Consider the following 24885-nt stretch of genomic DNA (forward strand, 5'->3'; position numbering starts at 1 on the left):
CGGGGGGCGCACAAGACGCTGGGGAGGGACACGAGCCGGGCCCACACCACGTATATAAACACCGCCCTCAGGCACATGGTCTGATTTTTGGGGCTTTGTTCCGTGCGGGGCCAGCACCTCCCTGGTCTCGCCGACCCTCCTGCGAGGCCCGGCCCCTCTCGGAGCCGCCCGGCCGGGGCTGCTCCCCCCGTTCCCGCCCGGCCCCGCTCCGCCCCCGCGGGCAGTGCGCATGTATTGAGGCGGCCCGGCCCTGAGTCACCCCCTCCGCTCCTCGGCCGCTCCCGGCGAGGGCAGGAAAGGCGGCCACCATGAACCGCTTGGGCAAGAGAGGCAATGAGACCCTCATCGAGATGTCGCTGTCGGCGGACGGTGAGCGGGGGGGAGCGAGGGGGTCGCTGCTCGGTTCCGCCTCTGCCCCCGGGGCAGGGCAGGGCTGGGCTGAGCTTCCTGCCCGGGGGTGACTCGGGGCCCGCGGAGGCGTCGCGGGTGGGAGGCGGCGGGGGCGAGCGGGGCGTGGGGGATTTGGGGCGCTCTGGTTCCTCCCCGGGGTCTGCAGGCCGGCGTCTGTGAGATGGGGCTGATCCCGGGGGATTCCGGGCCCCTCCTGCCTCGGGTTTTGATCCTCCGGCTTCCACTGAGCACAGCAGAGCCACTTTTCCATGAGCCTGAGCGAAGTATGATTAGATCTTTGTAAACCCCAGGTAAACCTTGAAAACGAAGGTTCTTACATCATCATCCTCCCCAGATGAGAAAACCCTTGATTTTCATCCTAAAGCAAGCTGCAAATGCACAAGTCCCTCTGCCTGATGGCAAACTTTTATCCTCCCCCGAGGCACCAGCTGGGATCAGGTGCCGGCTCCCAGGAGCTGAGGTGGCCAGTACAAGAAGGTTCAGAGCAGGCTGAGTCACCCCTCTCTTGGAAGGGGGGAGCAGCCCCTCTCCCCTGCCACCCCATCCCAGATGTGCTGGTGCCCCATAGCTTTGAATGAGGCCCCTGCAGCAGTGGCAGCTGGGCAGTGGGGTTTGTGTCAGGACCTGACTTCTTTTGCAATAGCCAGGTTACAGTTTCCACTTCATGTCGGTATGGTATGTCATTACTTATAATAAATGTGGTCATATTAATGATTTTGTAAAATAACATGACGCAAGTGTGTATTTATCAGCACCTCACCTGGCAACGTGAATCAACAGTGAGATGTAAGAGAGCATGTTGATGCTTTCAGCATGGGACTGTGGTTATTTAAAAACAAAATAAAAATGCTGAGCTGGAAAAATTTCTCTTTTGGGGAATAATGCTTTGCCATCTGTCCTAGAAGTGAAGATCTTAAAGCGGGAAGGAACCACTAAGTTCCTGCATTGGTTTCTTGGGTCATGTGTTCTCCCTCAAAGCTCAATTATGCTGTCTGTTTTAGCAAAACCTATAATGCCATAATATATGTTAATACCCCCCAGCACTAGTGTCAAATCGTGATTTTTTTAAATATTTGACAGTCTTGTTTCAGAGAGATACGGTGGCAGGCATTGACTGTGAAAATGACCCAGAAGAAGCTCTTAGCAGTGCCAGCAAGGAGCGGTGTCCAGCTGCGGGGAGGCAGGCGTCCACAGCAAGTGTCAGACGAAGGTTGGCCCTCTCTGGGAAAGCCTGGTGGAGCTGGCAGGCTTCTTAGGAACTGGAGCAGATGGGTGTTACAGCCTCTTGGCCAGCAATGCTATTCCAAAGGGGATGTGGGGAGGCCTGAGTCACTGCCCATCCCGCTGCCTGTGAGCAGTGAAAAGTGCTAGAACTGAACTGCTCTAACCAGGGCTTGTTCTTCTGAAGTGGCTTGAGACTAAAAAATATTTACAGAGCACACAAAATATTCCCATTTAGGGAATGATTCTATGAAGTCAGGTTTGTAAACGCAGTATTCAGTTTTCCCGTGAGTGCCTTGTGGGTTTTTTCTAGTCATGAATATTGAATATAAGGAGATTTGAGGAGTTTCAGTGAACAAGGATGGTTAAGGAGGATTTACCATACAGTAGCACATAACTATCCAAGACAAAATCTTGTAACAGTTCAATTAATTTTTTTTTAACTAACCACTTTTCTAAAACAGAAACAAATTGAATATGAGTAGTCTTTTTAAAGTTTATTTAAATTCGTTGCCCAAAAATCTCTCAAGGTTAAAAAAAATAAAATCTTCCTTAAATTATGTCTCAGAAAACTTAACAGTATGCATGTACTGCCAGCAGAACTTCTTGTAGATCTAAACATCTGTTTTGTGCCTTTAAGAAAAAGCCTCCTAAGGCTGTATATGTCTAATGTGCATAAGAGGGCCCATGTGAGTCAGTAGGAATAAGGCAGAAGAGAAGACATCTGCTACTTATTTTCCTTTCCATGTTTGTATTTGGATAGTGTGTGTGTGTATTTAATTCTGGTTTACTACTGCTTTTCATTAAACTTGAATGCTGGTAGACAGGTTGTGGGGATGAAAAACTTTCTGCTGCTGGTACACAGTTTAACTTGCAGAGTCTGTGTTCAGAGCCTGTGTGCCACAACTCCTACCTGGAAGGAAGTTTTCTGGCTTCCTGCTGAATTAAATCTGCGTGAAGTAACAACTTCCACTTCTGTGTGTGTGATTTTGCATTCTGTTGGAAGATGTGTGTCATTTACCTCAAATATTAAACTCTAAGAAAACTGAACTTGTGAAATTGGAATGTAAATATCAGAGGAAGAAGACCACATTATGTTGCTAGGAATATTTATGTCTTTGTTGCCTCTCAGTGTTTTTTTTCCCCCAGCACTTTAATGCTACGGTAACTGTGTTGTGGGATATATCCCAAGACTGTGGATCTTCTGGAAACTTGCAGTTGGCTCCATGCCATGATTTGAAATATGCTGCCTTTATACACATGGCTCCTCTTCAGAAACTTCCAGGAGTCTGGTTTGAACTTGAAACACTCTAAGCCGTATAAATTCAAATGCTCACTTAGTTTGGTTGTCATCTTGCTTGTGTTTCCTCTGAGAAAGGTGGAAAAACATCAGGAAAAGCCAATGGTATGACTTGCAAACAGCGCTTGTGCCAGTGTTTTGGCATCTTGTAATGCCTCAACATTCAGGGCCAAATACTGCTGTCATTTAATAGATGATGATACTTCACTTATTTGATCAGAATTATTATGATTCATACTAATAACATAAAATACAGGCCTGTGTTCAAAACTACACCTGTCTCTAATTACTGGCGCAATGTATGGAGTAATTTCTGATCTATTTGTGGAAACGCTGAACGGGATATCGTGTTCCCACAGGGCTAAACCAAGGGGTTTGGTAATGGGAAAGCTGTTGGAAAGATTATTCCTAGGTAAGGAAATAAAAGCTCCAAGAAATTTATACATAGTTCAGAATATAAAAGGCAGGGGAGAAAATACTCTTAGACCAACCAATGTGTAGTTTCTGAGTGGAATTTCTTTGCTGGCTGCTATGAGTCACCGCGGGGGCACAGCGTAAATACAGGTTGGTTATTGGAAGGTAAACCTCCTTGTAGCAGAAAACTCCTGTCTGTAGTAGGAAAACTTGCTTTTGGGAACTGATCCCAACAGCTTGCATCGTGTCATTGTATGATGCTTTTAATGAGGAAATGAGAACATCAAGCCCATTCCACTGCAGCTGTTAAGTATGGACTTTTCTCCAAAGATTGTGTTAGTTTAAAAAAAAAAAAAAGAAAAATTGCTCTTGGAAAACACTTATTTTAGGTGAGAACCCTGCATATGAGCTTAAACTCACTCCCTGTAGCCTGGTGAGCAGGAAAGGAGGGATTAAGTCCCCCACATGCCATCTAAACCCAGTAGCAATTCTGTGGGTTGTTTAGGCCACACTTTGGGAAGCTGGGAAATACAGCTGGATTCATAGAATAATTAAGGTTGGAAAAGACCTCTAAGATCCCTTGGGTGCAGAACTGAGTGATGGTCCTGCCATCACAGGTGAAAGTGTTTTAGCCTCTATGTAATAAGGGGTCCACAACTTCAACTTCTTGCTCAGAAAACAAGAGAAAAATCATCTGTACCTGTCTCTCCCTCATAACAGTTCCTGGAGGAATGCTTGGTTCCAGCTGGGGCCAGACATTCTGGGCTGTGAATGCCAAATGAATGCCAAGAAAGCCACCAAAATCCCTTCTGGTGTAAGGCAAAGTGATGTTCTCTCAGTGTTTCCCTCTCCATCAGTTTGCAATTAAGGTACTGCCTGGTGTACTGTGCTACTCTGAGGCGTTCCCTACACAAATGAAAATAACTACTATAAAAAAGGATGTGCACTTTAACCTCTGTGTACAAAGGCTTAATAATTACTGTGATAAAAGCAATCACTAGGATAAGATATCAGGGCACTACTGAAAAGGTGCTTTTAAAATTATGCTGAGAGCTGTTGGCAGATAATTTGTAAAAAAAAAAATCTCAAACAACCAACCCATTAAACCCAGTACCGTTGTCTTCATGTTTAGTATTTGTAAACTAATGAGTTGCATGTGCAGGTGGAGGAGATTTACAGTCATCCGACATAAACATGTAATTAGGAAGGTGATGTAAAAATGCGGTCAGATGTTAACAGGCAGGGTAATAATGCAGTGAACTTTTCCACAGGTTTATTATTGTGTTCTGGGGATGGAAGCAAAGAGCAGTATGATTACTGGGTTGTGTTTTGTTATCTAGCAGTTATTTCATTATATTTGGTGATAGCTTTTCACGTGCGCGTGTGTGTAAGTGCACGGAGGGCAAGGAAGATCTAGGGATAGTTCTTGCAATTATAACATAATTGTGGAAGGATTTTGAGGTGTTTGCTGTGTACCAAAGCTGAATAGCATGTCAGGAATTATTTATAGGTTAAACATTGTGTGATGGCACACCATGTAACATTGTGTATTTGTTGGAACAATTAGTACATTTTGTGTTACATTAAACATGTTTGGGAGGAGCTGACTGTAGTTTGGGACTTGGCTACTTGGATTATACTATAGAGATGTGTGTTTTTCATTGAAACCTGTGCCTGTTAAAGCTGTGGTGTTCTTGTCTCCATTCTCAATGGGGTAGTGAAGTTCCAAACACATTTTTTAGGAAGTGAGTATATCTTTGTGTGAAGTACAGTCTTATAACTGGAAATCCCAAGTGATTCTCTTCTTTACCCAGCTCCCAAGGGTAAATATGAAATTTAAGGCCTTTGGCAAAGTAGCAGAACCCCAGCAGGCCATGTGGGCACGGCTTGTGATGCACATGGTTGGCCTTTCATTTTCTGTACTAGCCCTAAATTAGAGAGGGTCCTGTGGTTTGTTATTCAAAGTTTTCCTAACTGTTGGGTAGGAAATCAGAAAGCCTGTGTTTCTGCAATTTATAGTATGCTAGAATATACCATGCTAACAAGTAATGGCTAGCAGATGTGGGTTTGAGGCCACTGGTGGTTGGATGCCTTTGCCTACTTCAGTTCTGTTAATTGACTGGTGCTCACATAAAAAACTCCAAGTGATGGAAGCCCTGGTCCATTGCCCTGCTCATTTTCTTGACTGATAGGAACTGTTCCTCTCTGGGATCAGTTTAGGAATTCCAGAGTTACTCCATTGTCTTTAAAGTAATTTGGACAAAAACACTAATTCTTCCAATTCTTGCATTTGTTTATAAAAGGTCTTCCTATGCTGGTGTATTTTTATGTTGTTTATTATGAGAAAATGAGATACATGGTGGATATACTAGCAAAATTCTCAATGATGCATTTCATTAGAAGCATAATCAAGAGTATGGAATGAGGTAGAGCATAAGGACCAGAAGGAACAAAAATTTGGAGATTAAATTGGCCATCTGAAGCTAAATGTCTGGATAACAGGAATACTGTCTGGTGTTTTACCACCCTGCTCTGCTGAGGTTTGTTTGTCATCCTAGTCCCCCTTATTTGCATGCATATAAATGCTGCAGAGTTTAAAAATACCTGGCTTTATCCAGCTATCTCTAGTCTGGGCTTTCTTTTATTAACTGCATTTGAACCTGTTAATCAGTTTACATGTGTCATTCTGCAGAATGACCTTAAAGGTCTAGGTATTTTAAGTCTTTTCTATGCTAATGCATAAAATATGGTAATGGTTGTTGCTTTAGCTGCAGTAAATGCCATTCAAGATCTGTGTTACAACACTGTGCTTGTTTTTTTTTTGCAAAAACCAGCTTTACTCAACTTCTTTTTTTTTTTTCCCCCTTTTTGTTATCCTGCTGCCTTTCAATCAGAAGGGGGGGTGGTTTTTTGTGGTTCTTTAAAAGAGAGGCAGCCAAGGGTAAACATGGAGTTCTGATTTAAAATACCCAATTACTATACTAGAGACTAGGACTAAGACTTCGTGTCTTTTCCAAGTGCTAAATGAGATTTTCTTATTGATAGGAACAGATTTCCCCTATATAAAAGACTTCTTTTTCTTTTTCTTCTGATGCATTGATAAATGCCTGTTTTCTGGAAAGTGGTTGTTTAATAATAAAGCACGTGCAGAAAATTTATATGTCCATGATGCAGCCTATGCTTGAATGCAGTCTTCTTTTTTTTTAAGGGACTAATAAAATTCTTTTAAAATGTTCGCAGTAAAGTTTCTTGGATTCACTGAGAATGTTTTCATTGTCAAGAAATAGTTTTGAATTTTTAGTAGCATTTCTGCACGTGCATAAACCACCACTTCAGACATCATTTTGACATTGAACTTCTGGCTCAGCAGTGAAGTTATTACTCTTCAGGCAATGTCACGTGAAGTAAACCCTATTTTGCTTGCTCAGGAGCCAACAAGGTGGGTCTCCAGTTCCCCATGGCAACTCAGCCATCCAGCTCTGGGAGGATATGATCACTATGCAACATAAGTTTAGTTAATAAGTCATTTTGAAGGTGTTCTTTGTAGATATGGAAGCACTTGGCAGTACTTATTATGGTGCTTGCTTGGAATGAGTGACCTTTTTCTGGAGAAGTCTTTGTTCAGTACATGTTTTTATTAGTGATGCAATGCTGAATCAGACCCTTATCAAGGATGGAAATGAGATGGAGTAGATCCCACTACAGCAGTAATCCCATGATGATTGTTTGGGAGCAAAGGACACAGTACTATAAATAGCACATTGACTTAGTGATAAATAAGCATGTTTTAAATTGATTTTTCCTTTCTGTCAGTGAGGCCAGGTGATTGAATAATGGCAGGGGTTTATTCAGATGGTGACTTCAAGACATCTAGGAATAAAATTATTTTTAATTGCTTGTTAAGGATGAGTATTGGGAATTTTCTTCATAGTACGGAGTAGCTACCTCATAACAGCTGCAATGTAAGTTTCAGGATTTGTTAGGGTTTTGGTTGGTTTATCTGTTTGTTTTTCATTTTACCTGGACCGTCAACATTTTGCTCTAGGGATATGTTTGCTTATAAACTAATATGCCACAGGTGTCAGACATGTGCAGAACAGTGTCAAAGCTCTGAAAGCTCTTTTGACCTCCTTGGTTTTGTTGGCTGAAAAGGATGCTGTTATTGTGGCTAAGAAAAATAGTGGAAATAAATGAAAGCAGTATTTTGGAAACAATACTGAAAGTAGGAGCAGGACACCAGTAATACTGTCTTATTGCTGCTGAACAATGCAGTTTATGAACGCCTACCTGAGAATCCTGTCTCTGACTTTGCCTTTGGAGTAGCTCTATCAGAGGTCTTACGTGTGCAAATGCAGATGATTTTCTAGTTTTAGTAGCAAAAGGAAAATTTTGATCCTTAAAAATATCTATTCAGCTGCCACTTGGTTTTAGACGCATCTAATCTGTAAACGTCTTTACTGGTAGGAGCACATCTGTCGAGAGCTCTGCTTGGTGCAGATGAATCAGGGTGATAGAAGTTGGAGGAAAGGAAAACTTAAGAGTCTTCTCTTGCTCTTTTTTCCCGAGGCACAGTCTGAGCTGTGCCATGCTGCAGTATCTACACGCCAGCTGCAGTGGGCCTGGCTGTACCTCCAGTGCAGCATCATCAGCCAAGCTTTTGAATTTGCCATCACCCAGCAGACCCCGACTTCCTGAGGGATGCTGAAGTAACAAGGATTGTCATCTTCCAGGGAGATTGCTGATTAGGTACAGTTAAGGGGCTACAACATCTGTGGCTACGACTTTCCTAGTAATTAAAAAGCCAAGGACTTTTTTATTGGCTTTCAAGGACAAGTAGCACAGTCCAGCCACGCCTGTATTGCTAAAATCTCTTCTTCCCATAGCAGGGTGGACTTCTTGCTGTTTTGGAGACCAGAATCTGGCCTGTAGTGTCCTCCAGAGTGTGTTTCTGCTCCATCTGGGAGAGTCTCAGAAGCTGAAACCGTTCCTCAAAAAGTCCACTAAAGGTTGCGTGAGAAGTCCCGTGGTCCAGGGCCTTTTGCTTGCCTGGTTGAGGCACCACTGTTGTGACCAGGACGTGGCCTGTGACAGGCTGCATTTCTCCTGCAGAATGTGCAGCTCATTTTTTGGTGCCCCTCACCTTGCTGCAGCTATCAGAAAAATAGGGGGCTATGAGAGGCATTGTTTTACAATGGCGTTGTTACTTTTTTGCAACAGCATTGAACACATGCACTTTTGTCCTTTCCTAAATTATCAGTTTTGCCCTGTAGAAAAACAAAGTCAACCTGACACTTTAAACAAATTTAAGCTACTGTAGAATGACTAATCATTTCATTGCACAAAAAGCCATTTTTCATGCTTGTTGCAGAAATCGCGAGATTGCACTGATAAAAGTACCTTTTTTTGGTGGGTAAACTCCTTATGTTTTAAGAGGTGAAATCAGTCTTGATTATATTCTTCAGTCTTCAGTGCTGAATGTTGATTTCTGTTTTGAATTACTGTTGTTCTGCTCTTTCAGGTCTGTAATTGAAGTGAAAATGGTCTGTAATTCTTAGGGGTGGCACGCCAGAAGTTTCTAAGTAGGTTTGCCCTGTGGCTGGGTGTAGTTTGGGACAGCATATGTTAATACTGCAGAATTACAGGCCATGTGAAGCTTGCTTATTTCCAGTAACGTGCAAACTCCCAAGGCACACGTCTTTAGGAAGTTGCAAATAGCTGAGTGAAGAACTGTAAGGCTGCGGAAGACAACAGTTACATTGGGAAAGAGGCATTTCTTTCAGCTAGGGCTTATTCTTTTGTTGAATATAGTGGCTGTTGTAAAGAATAGAGGAGAATTATGAAATGGGTTCATATTAAAAGTGAATTTTACTTCTGGTTCTTACTGGAGTGTTTTTTCCTTTTCAAGATGACATTGCGATTCTCACCAAGTTCAAGCCATCACAGTCAGAAGGTATTGTACTAACCCATGTTACACCTTCCTCCCTTGTGTCTGTGTCCTCTGTCCCTTTTGTTTTCTGCTGGGAGCCTCTTGGAAATCAGACTTCAGTTAATATGAGTCATTGATATCCCCTATGGGCCAGGCCTTTTGCAGTGTGATTTGCAAGTCAATTGTTGGCTATCGGTGGGCAGCTCTCCTGGTTAAGAACTAACTGGGCATTTCCGTTGTTCCTGGTGCTTGTTGTGGTTCTGGGATGTGGCTCCTTTACACCTTCCTACATGACTTGGACATACATTGCTTGTGCTGCTCTTGTTCAGGAATCTGTTCATGTATTTTTCAAGGAGCGAACATATTATATATGTTGTACTTCTCAGTTAATGTATGTTTTGCATTTTCTTTTTACCTTCTTTTGTGCTGCTCTAGGGTTATTCAGGTTTATTCACGTGGGTTTGTACCAGGGTGAATTTATGCTGATACTTTTGGTCTGTGTTTGGCCCTGCCACCTGTGAAAGCTTTGCTCTTTCCTTGCCAAGTTATGGGAAAAGAAGCACTGATAAATGGGAAAGTTGTCCTTGAAGAGAGCTTCTTGTATAAACTGCTTTAATTGGTATTCTGTGATTGGCCAGTTGTCCTCCAAGGTCGCTTGAAGGAGAGATTGAGGAGGAGGATGAGGAAGGCTTGGCCCCAGACTCAATTAAGAAAGACCCCCAAAACATTCTGCGTGTGTGTGAGGGGATTTCCCAAGTTCTCACGTGCACAGAAGAGGTGCACTGACATAACGGGGGGTGGGACTGAGGGCCTCGGGCTGGGCGGTGCTGGCCACACCTGGGAGGCTGTGGCCACTCAGTTAATTGTATAAAAAGCAGATAGTGCTTTCTTGGGGCGAGTTAACTTCACACCAAGGACAACTTTGCCTTTTGGCGGGGACGCCTGCCAGATTGTGAACTTACCGACTCTCCAAGGATGCAGCTTCTGCTATGGGTAATTACAGGCCTGCTAGGTCGGTAGGATAACTTCATGAGCAACAGCTGGGTAGCTGGGGGAGGGAGGGTGTCATGCTGGGGGCTTATTTCTCTCCTCCTTCCTCCCTTTTGGGTTTGTTTGTTTTGTTGGCCACCTCCTGGTAATAAATATTGGGTTTTGTTAAGCTTTTAACGGTGTCATGGTTTCAAGAAAAGATACAAGGACTCCCTGAAACAACATCTCAGCCTTGGCCATATTGATCACCATAACTGGTCTACTCTGGCCTCAAATCGGGAGGCCTGGAGACACACCATCTATAACGCAGCTGTCTCCTTCGAGAACACACGCAGGATCACTCTCGAGGAGAAAAGGCAACGCAGAAAGAACCGTGTATTGCAGAATACACCATCTAAGGAATCTTTCTACTGTGCCTTTTGCAATCGGATTTGTCTGTCACGTATTGGCCTCATAAGCCACCAGCATGCCTGTAACAAATGTGGATAGAGCCTTCCCAAATCTTCGTTCACGAAGCCCGGCCATGATGATGATGGTTTCAAGTTTCAGTATGTCTCGGACCCCTCTCTAATACAGGGTCAGAGAGAATTTCCTTGCACAAGTTGCCTAAGTAATCAACCACAGTATTGGGAAAGCATTTAAAAAGTGGAACTCTGAATTATAATTCTTCCTGAGGTCAGACTTTCACAACTACAGAAAGGATAAAATCCAGAAAAAAATACAAAGGCTGTTATAGGCCGTGGAATCAGTTCAAGTCCCCTCGGCAGCATCAGCAAATTGAATGTTCCTGCTGCAGGGACGAGGTGCCCAGGCTGCTTGTGGCCTGGGACTGGAGGGTTGTGTGACAAAATGTCACATTTGTTTCTCCTGCATATGTTGGACGTTTTTGCTGTGTTGGGAGGTGAACTGAGTTCAGTTCTGTGCTGCAGAGCTTTTCTGTGTTTGATGTTCTGTCTTACAGCATAGTCCCTGTAGCATTTGGGATATATTTGGGTAGAAAGAATGATCCCACATTGTTTACTTTCAGACTAACTCTTTAGAGGTGACTTAACACTTGTCTCCACACACATATCAGCACACAGAGACACTTTTCTACAAGTGCACAAATAAAACCCAAGTGTTCAGATTGTAGCTATTAGTACAGATTTTGCAGGTGTAGTTTGCCTTAGCAGAATAGCATGCAACAGCTTTAAATGTCGTGGCATTCAGAAACTTATTCATTATATTTTACATACCATTATGTACCATTGCCCAGTTTCTCATTATATTGTATGTAAGCTTATAAATTAGAGACCATTTTCTGTAAGTGAACTTAGAGAAAGAAAAAAATGGTAAGAAACAAAATACTCCCAAGCTCTACTTAAGTAGCTTATTATTTATTTTCAAAGAACCAGTTTATATCCTGCCTGGATACAATTTTGGCATCAAATATTTGCAGGTTAAAAAAAAAGAAAAAAAAGTTGGGTTTCTGGTAGGAATAATCTAATTGTAGTTGTCTTGACAGTGGTCCAGTCTAAGATGGACCAGTTAGTCAGTCTGTCCAGTCTAAGCTGTACTCAGCAATACCTCCTTGATGGAGAGAGGAGTAGGATGAATTCTCATTTTTGAAAGAAAGAGACACCATTATTAGATGCCTGCTCTAGATTTTGATGAGCTGTTTTCAAAACAGCTTATCCTTTTCCATTGGTGGTGGAAGTTATTGAGATGCCTGATTTAGGAGACTGATGTGTCAGTCTAATCACCGGAGAGATGGTTGTTTACCAAAACTTCTTGGAGCAGGAGCCTATAGCTGATGGCTCAGAGTTGTTCCCCAGAGGAAACCAATGACAGAGTAAGTTCAGAAGCACAAAACCAGCTGATGTCTGGTTTAGGGTTCTGAAGGTACTGAATATGGTTTTCCTCCCTAACATTAACATTTAAGTAACAGTGTCCTTGGTGAAGTGACTGTATTTGTGGGAAAGTCACGTTGGAGTTCACTGCTGTTAAAATGAAGGTAGTTTCTTTTGGTTTGGGTTGTTGTTCTTGTTTTGGGGTTGTTTTTGTTTTTTAAACAGCAAGAAGCTTAGTTAGGTTCATATTACTATTCTTGATCTGTTGTCATGTCTCCATTAGGTGGGCATCTGTAATCTTGAGGTTATGCATCATTAACCCCTTAGCAAAAAACCACACCCTAATTCAGTGTCTAGCAAGCAATCCCGTGGGTAATTGACTTTTCATAACAGAGGCAGCAAAGCTCTGGGTGTGAGACCCTCTTATACAGCAACCTAGCAGGTATTTGAAACAAGAAGGATACATGATGGCAACAGATTTTTGCTTGTCACAGTTAAAAATATGTTTCTGTGAGTGCAGAGTTACACCAAGGTAGGACAGACTGAGTGTATTGTCTTGCAGCGTTTTTTCCCCTTTAAATAACTGTTCTTGGAGATTGACTGAGGATTATTTTCCACCTTTTCCTTGTTCATAGTTCAATGCCTTCAAGGTCCATGTCATTTTCAGAGACAGTAATATTTTAAAATAAGGAATGTATTGATGTGAATCTCTCTTTCAATGTTCCTTAGGGGAAGAATGCAATGGACCCTTAAGTGAAACCATTTCAACTGCAGGATCAGAAATCCCAAGCAGCTCTGAGGTAAGGTACAGTATGGATGGTGTTAGCTAATGTACTGCTGGTGGGAAGAAAGAAGAGTGGTTGCTGTGAATTGCACAGTTAGTTTTAAAACTAATATTTCTTTTGGATTGTCTTCTACCTCCTTTTCATCCATGTAAACATTTCCTTCCTGTGTTGTTTTGAAAGAGCAAAACTGTGGATGTAACACTGATACTCACTGAGTCTTGTAAGAGACTTAACAATGTCAGTGCTACAAAACAGTAGGGGTAGAAAACAGTATGAACTTAATGGTGTTTCCAGTATTAGTCTTGAAATTAGAATCACACAATCATTAAGTGTTTGGACAACTGGAAAAACATAATGTTTCTGCACAAAGAAAATGCTTTGTTTTAAGCTGGGTATTCCATGGCTGGCCTGCTGGGGAGATGGAGGCATGTGAGTGTTCTGCTGCTCTAGGAATGTTGTGACAGCGCTGCAAGACGCGCGAGAAAGCAAATGACGGTTTGAGTTACTAAAATACCTCTTCCTTGCAACACGTGCAATATGAAAAGCATCATCAGCTATTTGTCTTTTCACAGCACTTCATTGCTTAATATGTGCAGTACACAATGTCGTGTGGTAGCAGTGTGTGGTTAGTATTCAGTTAAGAAACAAAAAGAATATTGAAAATACACGTTCTTGAAATCGGTATTTTATTTATTTTCATTCCTATAGTCTGATTTCTTTATTGTTGGTATAGGCTTAGAGGAAGATAGGAAGAGTTTCAGATAGGAAAAGAAGCAACTGTTCTGTCGAAGTAGAGTCTTACACTGGCAATGAGCACTCATCAGAAGTGATGTCTGTTGAGTGTTGAAAAACTGCAACTGTTCTGCTGAACTTCTTAAAAGTAAAACATGTCCTCACCTACCTCTGAGGGTCAATTCTGGAGATGATCACATGAAGACAGAACTCAGAAGAGCTTCCTAAATTACACAGTTCTTTATCTTCCTAGAGCATGCAACCATATCATCCAAATGTTTTTATAAATGTACCAGTTCCATCTTAAAACTTGTTCGTATGTTCACCCTGCCACTTTCTGAATCTGTTGTATGAGTTGTAATCATCTTTTTCACCAGGAAAATTTTCAGTGAACAGCTATATCAAATAGTTCAATGAGCAATGGGCAGACATGATCTCCAATTATAGTGTATGAATCATCATACCATGATAAGCTGATTCTGAGTTACTTGTGAGTCTCTGAGTGGATGGAGATGACCTATTTCACCAAAGCTTGAAAGAATTCACTTCATGCCTTAGGATGTATGAAAAGACAGGGAACATGGGAGAAGGAGTGCAATGCATATGTCATATATGTAGAGACATGGGATTTGAACCTTTTTTGAAGGGTGAAAGATTCATTATGGGATGAGAAAGGACACTCTGATCTTCAGCACACTCTTGTCTGGGAAAAATATATCTGGTTATCCTCTCAAAAATCTCTCCTTGATAACTTTATGCAGCCTTGTCGCTTGTTTCTTCTTGTGTTTCCTTACATAAGTATTTTTCCTCTTAATTTGTTCTTAAGTATCTCAAAATATTTTCATATTAGCAATATCAGTCTGAGTTGACTTGATAACTTGGGTTTTTTGTTTTGTTGTTTTCCTTGCTCCCTCTGAGAGGACTTGTTGACTTTAGATAGTTTGTTTCTGCAGATCAGCTGGTCATCTGATATTTGCTTACATTAAAATTACTACTTTTCTGTGCTTTGCCTTATCCTACACCATGTCCCGTAATACATTGTCTTTTATCTGATTTTTGCTTTCTGTGCATTAGCCAGACATAAAGCTAGAGAGTTATTCTTAATCTTCGTGCCCGGTTTCACACTCTTATCACTCATGACAGGCTTAGTTCTTGATTAATAATGTCCTAGATATTCAGGTTAGGTCTGTACTTAGTTTTTCTATGAATTCATTCCAGTAGTAAGATAGCCCCTAATATTTATGGGATTTTTTTCATAAAATGTTAATCTTTTGTCTTCATGTGTTGTCACAACTTCAGGTGTCTTCTGTATAAACTGGAAGAATTTCTTTTCCCTGAGTTCTTTGCTAGGCTGCCTTTGACATCCTTGATGCATTCCTGTAGGAATTGAGCAGGGTCTTCTATCCCAGCATGAAAGACAAGCTGTGGTTTCTCCTCTTTTCACCAAGCCCTTCTGAGCTGGGGTCAATATGCTTTGTTCTTGTCTCGACAAGTAGCACATTTCTCTATTTAATGATTTTACTCCTGTGGTAGGTTGGTAATTTTCTTGTCACTTAACAATGTTTCTGCAGTTGAAAAATATGAACATTTGGAAGTCTTAAACCAATTGAAGGCAAGTAATTTTGAAACAGGAACGGAATTAAATAAAACATTGGAAAGAGTTAAATGAACTTACACGCAGGTCACAACTTCATTAGGCTCGGGCTGTCTTTTGGAAGAGAAAAAACATAACGTACAGTAACAATATGTTTCTGCTCAGCAGAAATTCTGTGCAGAGAAATTCTATTCAGAGAAAAGCTGAGGCCTTACCATTGATTAGAGGAGGGAAAAAATAAATCTAGATTTAATATGGAGAGCAGGAAACATTACCTGTCCATAATTCAGTGATTGTTTCTTTCTTTCTTTCTTTCTTTCTTTCTTTCTTTCTTTCTTTCTTTCTTTTGTAATCTGTAAAGGAATATGTGATTTGGACATAAGGGGTGATGCAAGTAAAACAAAGGCAAAGGTGAAAAACAGTCTGTAGTGAAGCCTGCCAACATATATACAAAAGTTGGATGAAGTCCAGGACTCAAAGAACATTTGAGTCTCCAATCTGTGGTGCGTTTGGTCCTTTGTGATTTTGCCTATTTCACCCTGGGGTTTTTTTTGTTTTGTTTTTTTTTTTAATCTTCTTCTTCAGCCTCTGTATTTTTCTTATTATTTAATCTCCCACAAGAACAAAATAAAAATAAGATCACTTGGAGTTCTGCAGCTTTTCATATTCCAACCCTTATAGAGTAAATCATCTCTAGATGTCATGCAGGGAAGCGAGGAGACGTTATCAGCAAACAGGAGATGGGAGAAGGGGGAAAAAAAGGATATGAGGATATTTTCAAATAAGTGCTGCAATGGGAACTGCTTCCAATTATGTCCTTGTTAAATCACTAATACACAGACAGCTGCTTCTGTTAGGGATGGGCAACTGCCCTGAGTGAATCTCTACATAGAATCTACCCGAATCAGTCTTTATGGAGTTCCTGTTCCAAGAAATACATAAATGCCTCTGAAAGTCCTTTCAAGCAAATTGGAAAATGAATGCAGTGAAACCTGAGAATTCATTTTTCCTCTGTGCTTTACGCAGAGAGAGTGCTAGAAAAGTATGTGGTGGTGAGTCTGTTCAGGGGTTGTAATTAGTTGTTCAAGTTACAGAGTAAATGAGGACGAAACCCACTGACAAAATAGAGTTCCTGTACTTAGGAGGAAAGAAGGTTACTCAATTAATTCAAGACTGGAAGAAAGGTTAAAAATTTGAATTTGTATGAAATTCCCTAATAGTAAAAGTTCAGGCCATTCAGAAGGGATAAATGTAAAATTAGTACAGATTTTGTCCAAAATTGAATCCCTGGGTTTTAGTACATCAGCATCTGTAAGATGTGTACACAGAGGACTATTTGTCCTCTGCTGTTCCAATTAAGAAGTACAAAGTATTTTAAAATGTTTACTTGGTATGCATGCGCACCCCTTGGTATGCAGGTGACTGCACTACTCTGAGGAAGGCTGCAGGATTGTGCCCTAATCTAGCCCTGAGGAGTTAAAAATTATTTTTGCATGGTTATACATGAAATTTTCACTTTTCTGTTAATTCCACACCAGTAAAATGCTCACTAACTCATTGTTAATTGGGATTTTCCATAATGGAACTTGATCATGAGAAAATCTGAGAACAAGTTGTCTTTATTTAAACCAGGTAAGAAGTAAATTGACAGAACTCCATCAAATTTATTAAAGCAATGCATTTTACCAAAATTAGGGGTATGACGCATAGATTATTATTTTTTTCAGAGCTGCAGGTGTTCCAAATTAATTGTTTGGGTTTTTTTTCCTGAAGAAACACCATCATAATATACATTACTTTTTATGCTTGTTAATTTTTCAATTCAGACAAGGTGGATTTTCAAGTAGAGAGAAAAATATAATACAATTATCAGTATTGTGAAGGCAGACCAAATTGGATTCAAAGTCTAAATGGAAGCACAAAAATACTTCTTCCAAGTCTAACAAAAACACAATCTGAGGGCTATTTTGGGGAGAGCCAGAGTACATTAAAGGCTTATGAGAGTGGATTCCAGAATAAGAAGGACCAACCCACCACTGCTGCCACCACTGCCAACCTTCTTGGTTTTCCTCTCAACAGAGTTGGACTGTTTGAGTTGGGTCCTGTTTTGGGGGTCATGTGTTACCAAGATTGGACCCCCTTTGTGCTGTACATGGATTTTGGCCTACAATGGAAAAGTGGTGCGTTTCTACAAGAGTACTTAAAATGTGCAGGAGAGGGTTGGAGCACCAGTTTTACAATAGTTAACCCCAATGACCCGAGCTAATTAATTGCTAATTAATTGCAGACAGTTGTCCTGAGAGTAGGGTAGGTTCCCTAGATTAACAGGAAAGCATTTCACAGAATGCAGAGGAATGTACAGAGGCCTCTGCCAACTGTGCATCTTCACCTCACAGCTGAGTGTTTCACTAAATGTATTAAAATTCTGTCTCTGTGGGCAGTGAGCACCAGTGGGTGGCTAAAACCTGGACTTCCATCCAGCCATGGAGGAATGTGTGGGATGGAGAGGCTGGATGAAAGTAGATGGAAGAATCCCAGCATGGATGGGGAGGGCAGTGTGCAGTGGAGAGATCAGGAGCTGTGGGGCAGCACTGACAGCAAGGCTGTGCTTTCATGGAGGTTCAGTTTGTACAGTACTTTACATGGCAGGTACTTGCAGTGTATAACTGGAGAAAAACTCTCTGCTTAATCGTCTCAGCCCTTCGTTCTCTACTAACAGAGCAGGTTTTTCCTGTAGCATCAGTGACATGAGGATTAGAGTTCTAAACCCAGGTCAGAGTATCTCACAGGAAGAGCATAGTGCAGCTATTTATATTTGCACTGGTTCTCATGTGGATTCCTTGCCAAAATCCGGATCGATCTTTCTGTGTTTATTTGACTGTGTTCTGAAAGGGACGTTTTTGTCTTACTTAGATAAGCAAATACCCAGAGATAACATCATAAAAAGAATGAAAAAATGTGTTTATGTATTACTTGACGTGTCAATAGGACAAAACCAACACGTTTGTTTCACAAAATTACAGGAATGAAATTCAGTGGTTTCTCTCAAGAAAAATGGTAATAAAAGTGAAAAATATTGTTTTCTAATTTAAAAAATAATAAACAGTACTTTATGAAAATTGGTTTTAGGGTAATAAACCTTTTGAAATATTACAATTCTAAAGCAATAAATGATGGTCCAATAACGAAATGCTGTTAGTATTCTGCTTCTACTGAAAGTTAATTGAATTCCATAGAGAACTGTTATATTTTCATAATGCCCTTGCACTGTTCAGTTGCACTGTTTAAACCTGTCTGTGGTTTGTGTACAGAAGCAAAACAAAAGAAAAGTGTGATGTTATTGGCTATCAGAATTAGATATCGCAGAACAGCTGAGGTATTGCAAACCATTGTTCTTTCCAATGGCAAAGTCTGATCTCAAAATCCATCGCTGCTGCAATCCCACAGTGGGGATGGCTATGTTGTAGGATGGCTGTGCTCTGCAGAGCTCTCTGTTCTTGGTGTTCCTGTCACCTCTGTGTAGTCTGGCCTGAGGATGTTGCAGCAGCCCCCAGGCCCACATACAGGAAAATAGCACCAGGTCTTGTACAATTAAAATCAGGGTAGAGCCTCACTGGCTGTGGATCAGAACTGGAAGCTGGAATGCCCTCACTAGTCTCATTAAGAATAACAACTGCAACTACTGGTACCAATTTACCTTGTCTACACTGGGAGATTGAGGATTTCTTTCCTTGCATTTGTTTCTGTTCAGTGCACGTTGTATAATTTCAGTTTGTATTTCAAGAAATAGCCATTTAAGGGGCATTGCACTGTTCTGAATGCAAGCACAGCCGTCTATGCTATGTACACTTTCTGTCTTTGGTATCAAAATAAATTAGAGTACTGTTAAAAGTTGTCCTTCATCAGCTTGTAAACGGTAATCCCTGCAAACTTGTTTAGACTTTATTTTTTTTCTAAGGGAAATGCTGAGGAATACTGTATGGGTCTTACCAAAAATGGTAATTGTTAATACTTAAAATTTATAGGGGCCATGTAAAAGTTGGTGGCGTAGGCTAGAGACCAAGCTTGCCTGAGGGAGATTGCTTTAAACTTTGACTATCTAGACTGAAAATCCATCTACTCAGAAGAGCTTTTATCAACTTAAGCCAGAAACTTCGCTGTTTCTTCTGAATTAGCCTTTTATTTTTAAAGCATCCTTTGCATCATCGCTAACAACATTATGTTTTTCCCGTGATGCCACTGGCAGGGCCTAAGCAGCACTGAGACTACTTTACTCATCCCTGAACATCAAGTGGTAAGCAGTAAGCAATATTCATGCTTCCTTGCATGAATTTGTGTGGCGTCTTCTATTACAGTATGCCAAAACATCCCTCACCAGAAAATTTTCCAGTTTCAAGGATGCCATCCTTCCAAAAAAGAATCTTTTCTAGCTTATAAATTATGAATGTGGTGTTTGCATTTTTTTTTCCTGGTGATGATTTAAAAAAAAATTCAAGCAAATAAAAAAGATAATAGACAAAATTGGAAAGTTAAGATTGGTGGAGAAAACTGGAAAGTTTGCTTTTTTTATCATTGTTTTGGTTTGATGGGCTATAGGGTACATTCTGACTCTGGTGTTATTAACAAATGTGGGATCCCTTGTTACCATGATAGCCTGAGGGCTGTGTGAGTCAGCATGATACTTTAAAAAGTTTTAAAGAGCAAGAAACAAACACTGATGTAATTTGAAACATGTTGCCTCTTTTTTTTTCATTGTAGCAAATAATAAGGAAAGGCTCAAAGTAGCCACTTACTGAAATTCACAGAAAAGATAACTGTATAAATTCTCAAATATATCAGAAAACTTAAAATAATAATTATTGTTTTATGGAGAAAAAGTACAAAAATTCACTTAAGATAACTGAAGAAGTACATGCTGAGGTGTATTAAACCTGTCTGCTCGCTTACATTGGGCTCTGGTGTCTTCCATTAACACCTACGCTCTCTTAGCATACTTTTTATTTTTCTTTGTTCTGTTCTTGTTTATCCAGAGAGGCTTTTTATGTGCGTTTAAATTTCAGTGCAAATATCTTGGTGTCTTAAACGGCTTTGAAGTGCATGTTCTCAAGCTTTCAGATTTTAATGTGGTTCAGAAATGAAACACAAGTGAGAGTGAAAAAAGCAGCTTGCAAGAAATACATGGGATTTTTGTGTTTCTTTGGATGGGAAAGATTATGTTTTTTTATGCAACCTTGTAACCTGCATGAAGTCTAACTGGAAACTGGGATGTGTGGTGTTAAGAGTGTTGTTAATACACTTCTTTAAAATGAGTAACTCTTCAGTTGCATGGATTCCTCCAAGGAAGAATAATGAAGAGAACTTCATGGAAAGGGGTTCTCTGGTAAAATGGGAACTGAGTTTATGGTGCATAAACCAGAAATTTGCCTTTTTGATTTTCATGAGAGTGCCTGTATATTTGCATACGTTCTGGAAATGCATTCACAGGAACTTTTTGCTTTTGGAAATACGTTTATATTATATATATATGTGTGTTTATAAAATTATGTCTAAACTTATTTATATATATATAAATATAGATAAATATATATATTTATATTTATAAAGTTGTATTTGACACAGCAGCACTTAGATCCGCATGTTTTTCCTGTAACTGTGTGTTTAATTCAGTGAACAGGAGGAATATATAAATATTCCTTGCAAACTGGGGATCTGAGTGAAGGTGTTAACTTTGTTTTTAAGCCATTGAATGAATGTTTCCTACCCCTTCAGTTATGGAAGCTTCTCTTGTATTTTGGTTCAGCTTTTAAACACTTATGGTTTTGTCCATTTCTCTATTCTGAAAGTTTTTCTGCAGTGGAAATTTATAAATTACCTGATTACTTTTTAATGCAGTTCTTTTGGTTTTTTTACCCTGTCCATTTTAGATCTAACATACCTGTGTGATTATCAAAGATATGCAGTCAATAAAATAAATATTTGGTTTGTAGACTATCTTGTAAGCAAGCAAATGTTACAAACCAATTTCATTTTGTAATTTCAGGCAGGTTTTTTGCCTGGAAATATAGGACTATGACAGTATAACTCTTTGATGTGCTGATGGGGATCATACAAACAACCATTCCATGTTATTAATGTAACCTCATAGCCAGAGGTGCTTCCCTGTGCTGTAACTCTAATGAAGCTAATGGTTTCCTCCACCCCAGATTAGTGTTGGTTACTGCTTTGTTACTGTAAGTGCTGCTCTAAACCACCTTCTCACAAAAAAGGTGCAAGATGCAAAAAGCAGAAGGGGAACAGTGCTGAGGTCTGAACGTGCAGTCCCATGTCCGTGGGTTTGGACTCTTGGGAAACCTTGAAGTCCAGGCCATTGAATTTGGGATGGGTGTTTCTGAATGTAGGCCCTTAAGGAACTTACACTCTTCTGACTGAGTAACAATCTGAAAAGTATTGCTTTAAGAGACGTTCCCCTGTCTTTGAAGCATGGGCATGGAGAGGCCTGGGATATTTAGCAGCAGGGTGTATTTGGAGGAAGCTCCGTGCCTATAAGGAGTGAGCTGTGCTAAGTGACCTGTAAGGACCTAAAATTCCTGTTAGGTGCATGACCAGAAACAGAAATCCCTCAGCGTCCTGTAAAAACATGAGATTAAATCATTCAGGTATAACCTGCAAAACATATTTGCTTTTTGGGTACTGTGATTCCCTTAAACCACTGAGAGGGAGCTGCCCACACTGCCTGAGGCTGTTGGGCCACAGGGACATTTACCGCAGTCCCCGTCCCTCAGCTTCAAACCAAAGTCATTTCTCTGAAGCACTTTCTGTGCCAGTGTTAGTGGTTGGTGCCACTTCCAGCAGCTGGGTTTCCCCTCTCCAGCTCACCGTGTCTGACTGTTTGCCTTGGCCCTGCAGAAGTGTCTCTGAGGTCCCTGCAGAGCGAGGCAGCCAAGGGCTCCTCAGTGAGCGTTCAGCAGTGCTGGAGAGTCTGTGTGGTTCTGGATGGAGTGTGGGACCACCAGCCAGCATTTACACACTGTACCCAAACCAGTCTGGGCAGAGAGGGCCATGGGCTCTTACAGCCTTACTTCATCTTGAGCTGTGCTTGTTTCCGTACTGACAACTTGGTCTGTCCTGTCTCCTGTCCTCTTTGAGTCAGGGTTTCCTACTGCAGGGCTTTAGATCGTGTCTGAGGTGAGGATTGCAAGTGTAGGTACTTGGAAGGTTGGTTGGTTGGACATGGTCCAATGCCCCAACCTCTGCTGGGTGTCTAGACAAAAGTTATCGAATATGGGGTAATTGGAAATATTAATATAATTCTGTATGAATCCTGTAAGTTTGCACTTCTGTAGCCATGTGAAAAGAAAATTTCTCTCTTTGCGATAGATCATTAGAGCATTCAATTAGCACATCTGTCTGCAACTTGTGAGGTCACTTAGTTCTTAGATAATTAGACTATTGAGACTGGAAAGTTACTACAGGAGGGCAGTATTTGAACAGGTGGTTTTTGTAAACTTGCTTTGCAGCCGATGGATTTATTCAGCTTTTTGAAAGCGTTGGTAAATGCTGAATGTTTGCAGTAACACCATTTCATAGACTCCTGCAGTGAACTTGAATTGGACTCTGGGGGTCTCCTTGGCCAGCCTCCTACCCAAGGCAAGGCTGGCTTCAAACTTGGGTCAGGTTGTGCAGTCCTGGCCTAGCTTGATCAGGCTATGTGGTTTTTGGGGATGGAGATTATGCAGTCCCTCTGGGTAACCTTTTGTACCCATTCCCACTCCACCACACCCTCACATCCAGTAGAAATTTCTCTTGTTGCGACTTGTGGCTGTTACTTCTGGAGTCTTCACTGTATGGCCTGGGGCTCCATCTCTTCTGTAATTCCTCACTGGGTATAATTTAATTATTTGAAAGCTTCAGCTCACTTTCTGTGCTGTGTTGGGAAGTTTTAATTTGGTACTTGTATTGCAGAAGAAGCACATTATAAAGCATCTACTGTGATGAGGTGTAGCTTCATTTAATAACTGCAGGTTGTCCAGGATAATTAATTTGAATACAGTTCTGGAAAGAGCTGCTAGTAATCCGTAATGTTTAGTGATTCACTGATAGCACCAATGCAAATTACGAACTTTTTATATATATTAAACCTGTAGGTGCACATGTATGCACAAACCTGCATAAGTATGCAAGACTGATCTTGTTCTCCTTGTGAAATCCAAATGCAGCAAAATGGAAAGGAATAATTTATGTGTTTAATAAGCAGGCCTGTCACTATCCGTGATAAATAATCCTATGTACAGAAGGAGAGGGAAGTGATAAGTATTCCCCTTCTCAAAGCAGATCCAGCAATGACTACTGCATCTTCTTAAATTGATAGTCAGGCCTTTAATGACTGAGGATTCTGACGCATCTTAAAAAATGAGCGAACGTTGATGGCACTAAAGATAAAGTATTACTTCAATTGTATTGAATAATCTAATTATAGCTGTGCAACCCAGACAATTTGGGATACTCCTTTGGCAGGAGCATTTTTTGAAGTAAATATTGTGTATTGATTTATTTCTTCTTTGTGTATATGATTCTGTGGCTTACACAGTGTAAGCCAGTGGTTGGGGTGGCCTTTTTTAGGGCAATTCCCCAGCACTGTAAGTTGTTAGAATGCACTTTGGGGTTCCCTTACTGTAAGGCTGAATAATTACATTACTGTTGATTCTCTACAGATGTGAGTGTGGTTCTGTGCACTATGTTAACTTGATTAAATCAACATCTAAACTGTTGCAGTTTGCACGTAGTCACGGTTACATTTACAAAGAAAAACCCAAACCTGTAAGTTCAAAATAGGATAGAAAAATGCTTTTTCTTTTCATCTGTTGGATTCCATGGTTTTCCTGAGCCTCTTAATCATGCAAGATTATGTACTGCATTTGAAAGCAAAAGTATTTTCTGAGGTAGCAGATTTCAGTCATACAAAGTAGTCTACTTCAATTAATCTGCTGTAAATATTTCTCAAGAAGAAAAACCTCAGAAAACCCTCTCAAAATTGCTGAAGAGGGAAGGCAAAGAAAGGATGGCAGCATTTTCAGGAAATAATTTCTTTTACCTTTTGCAGCACAGTGTCTTGAGCTCCCCAAAGGCTAGGATAGGGAACACAGGAATTCTCTGTAGTGCGTGGATGCTCCAGGTAGGCTGCTGTCTGGTTCCAGCAGTTACCAGTGTGTCTAATGGAGGTGCATAAAGTTGTACAACACCGTGGAACAATAGGAATTTTCAATTATTTGTATTTCATTTCAGCCTACCTGAAGATAAACATGTGTCCTGGACTATGTGGATATTATTGCTTGTAATTTTGTCAGCTCTGGAATTACATGGTTACCGTTTGTGTTTTTGTGTCCCAGCGGGTCCAGCCTGTTACGAGTGTAACAGAAACGTGTGCCTGTTGTATTACCCTTGCACTACACTCAGACCCACTTTCTTAATGTTCTTTTCTAAATCTGCTTAAGTATCCAAATGATGGCAACTAGCACTGTAGGAGTCATTCTTTTAAAACATATACTTGCTGTCAGAATGGATTCCAGCACAGCTTCGCCTTTAATAGAAAGGACATGATAGTCATATTATTTGTGGGTGCTTGTTCTGATGGTTGGGGACTTTTCCCAGCTTTAAGGGGCACGGATTTCTTGCTCACTGTAGTT

General features: G+C 40.8%; 1 protein-coding gene across 2 annotated transcripts in view; it reads left to right on the forward strand.

The window, feature by feature from the left end:
- The first annotated feature begins 239 nt into the window (after positions 1–239).
- The window catches only part of ANO5 (anoctamin 5), a 55117-nt gene continuing 30471 nt past the window's right edge, over positions 240–24885 (forward strand). The window contains exons 1-3 of one of the 2 annotated variants that reach the window (XM_017826794.1): positions 240–369; positions 12821–12891; positions 19449–19496. In XM_017826794.1, coding sequence (XP_017682283.1) covers positions 309–369; positions 12821–12891; positions 19449–19496 — 180 coding nt within the window. In that variant the 5' untranslated portion in view covers positions 240–308. The remainder of the gene's footprint in view (positions 370–12820; positions 12892–19448; positions 19497–24885) is intronic. The other variant, XM_017826796.1, reaches the window with a different exon arrangement.

This window comes from Lepidothrix coronata, unplaced genomic scaffold (assembly GCF_001604755.1).
Source record: "Lepidothrix coronata isolate B3197 unplaced genomic scaffold, Lepidothrix_coronata-1.0 Scaffold130, whole genome shotgun sequence".
Lineage (NCBI taxonomy): Eukaryota > Metazoa > Chordata > Aves > Passeriformes > Pipridae > Lepidothrix > Lepidothrix coronata.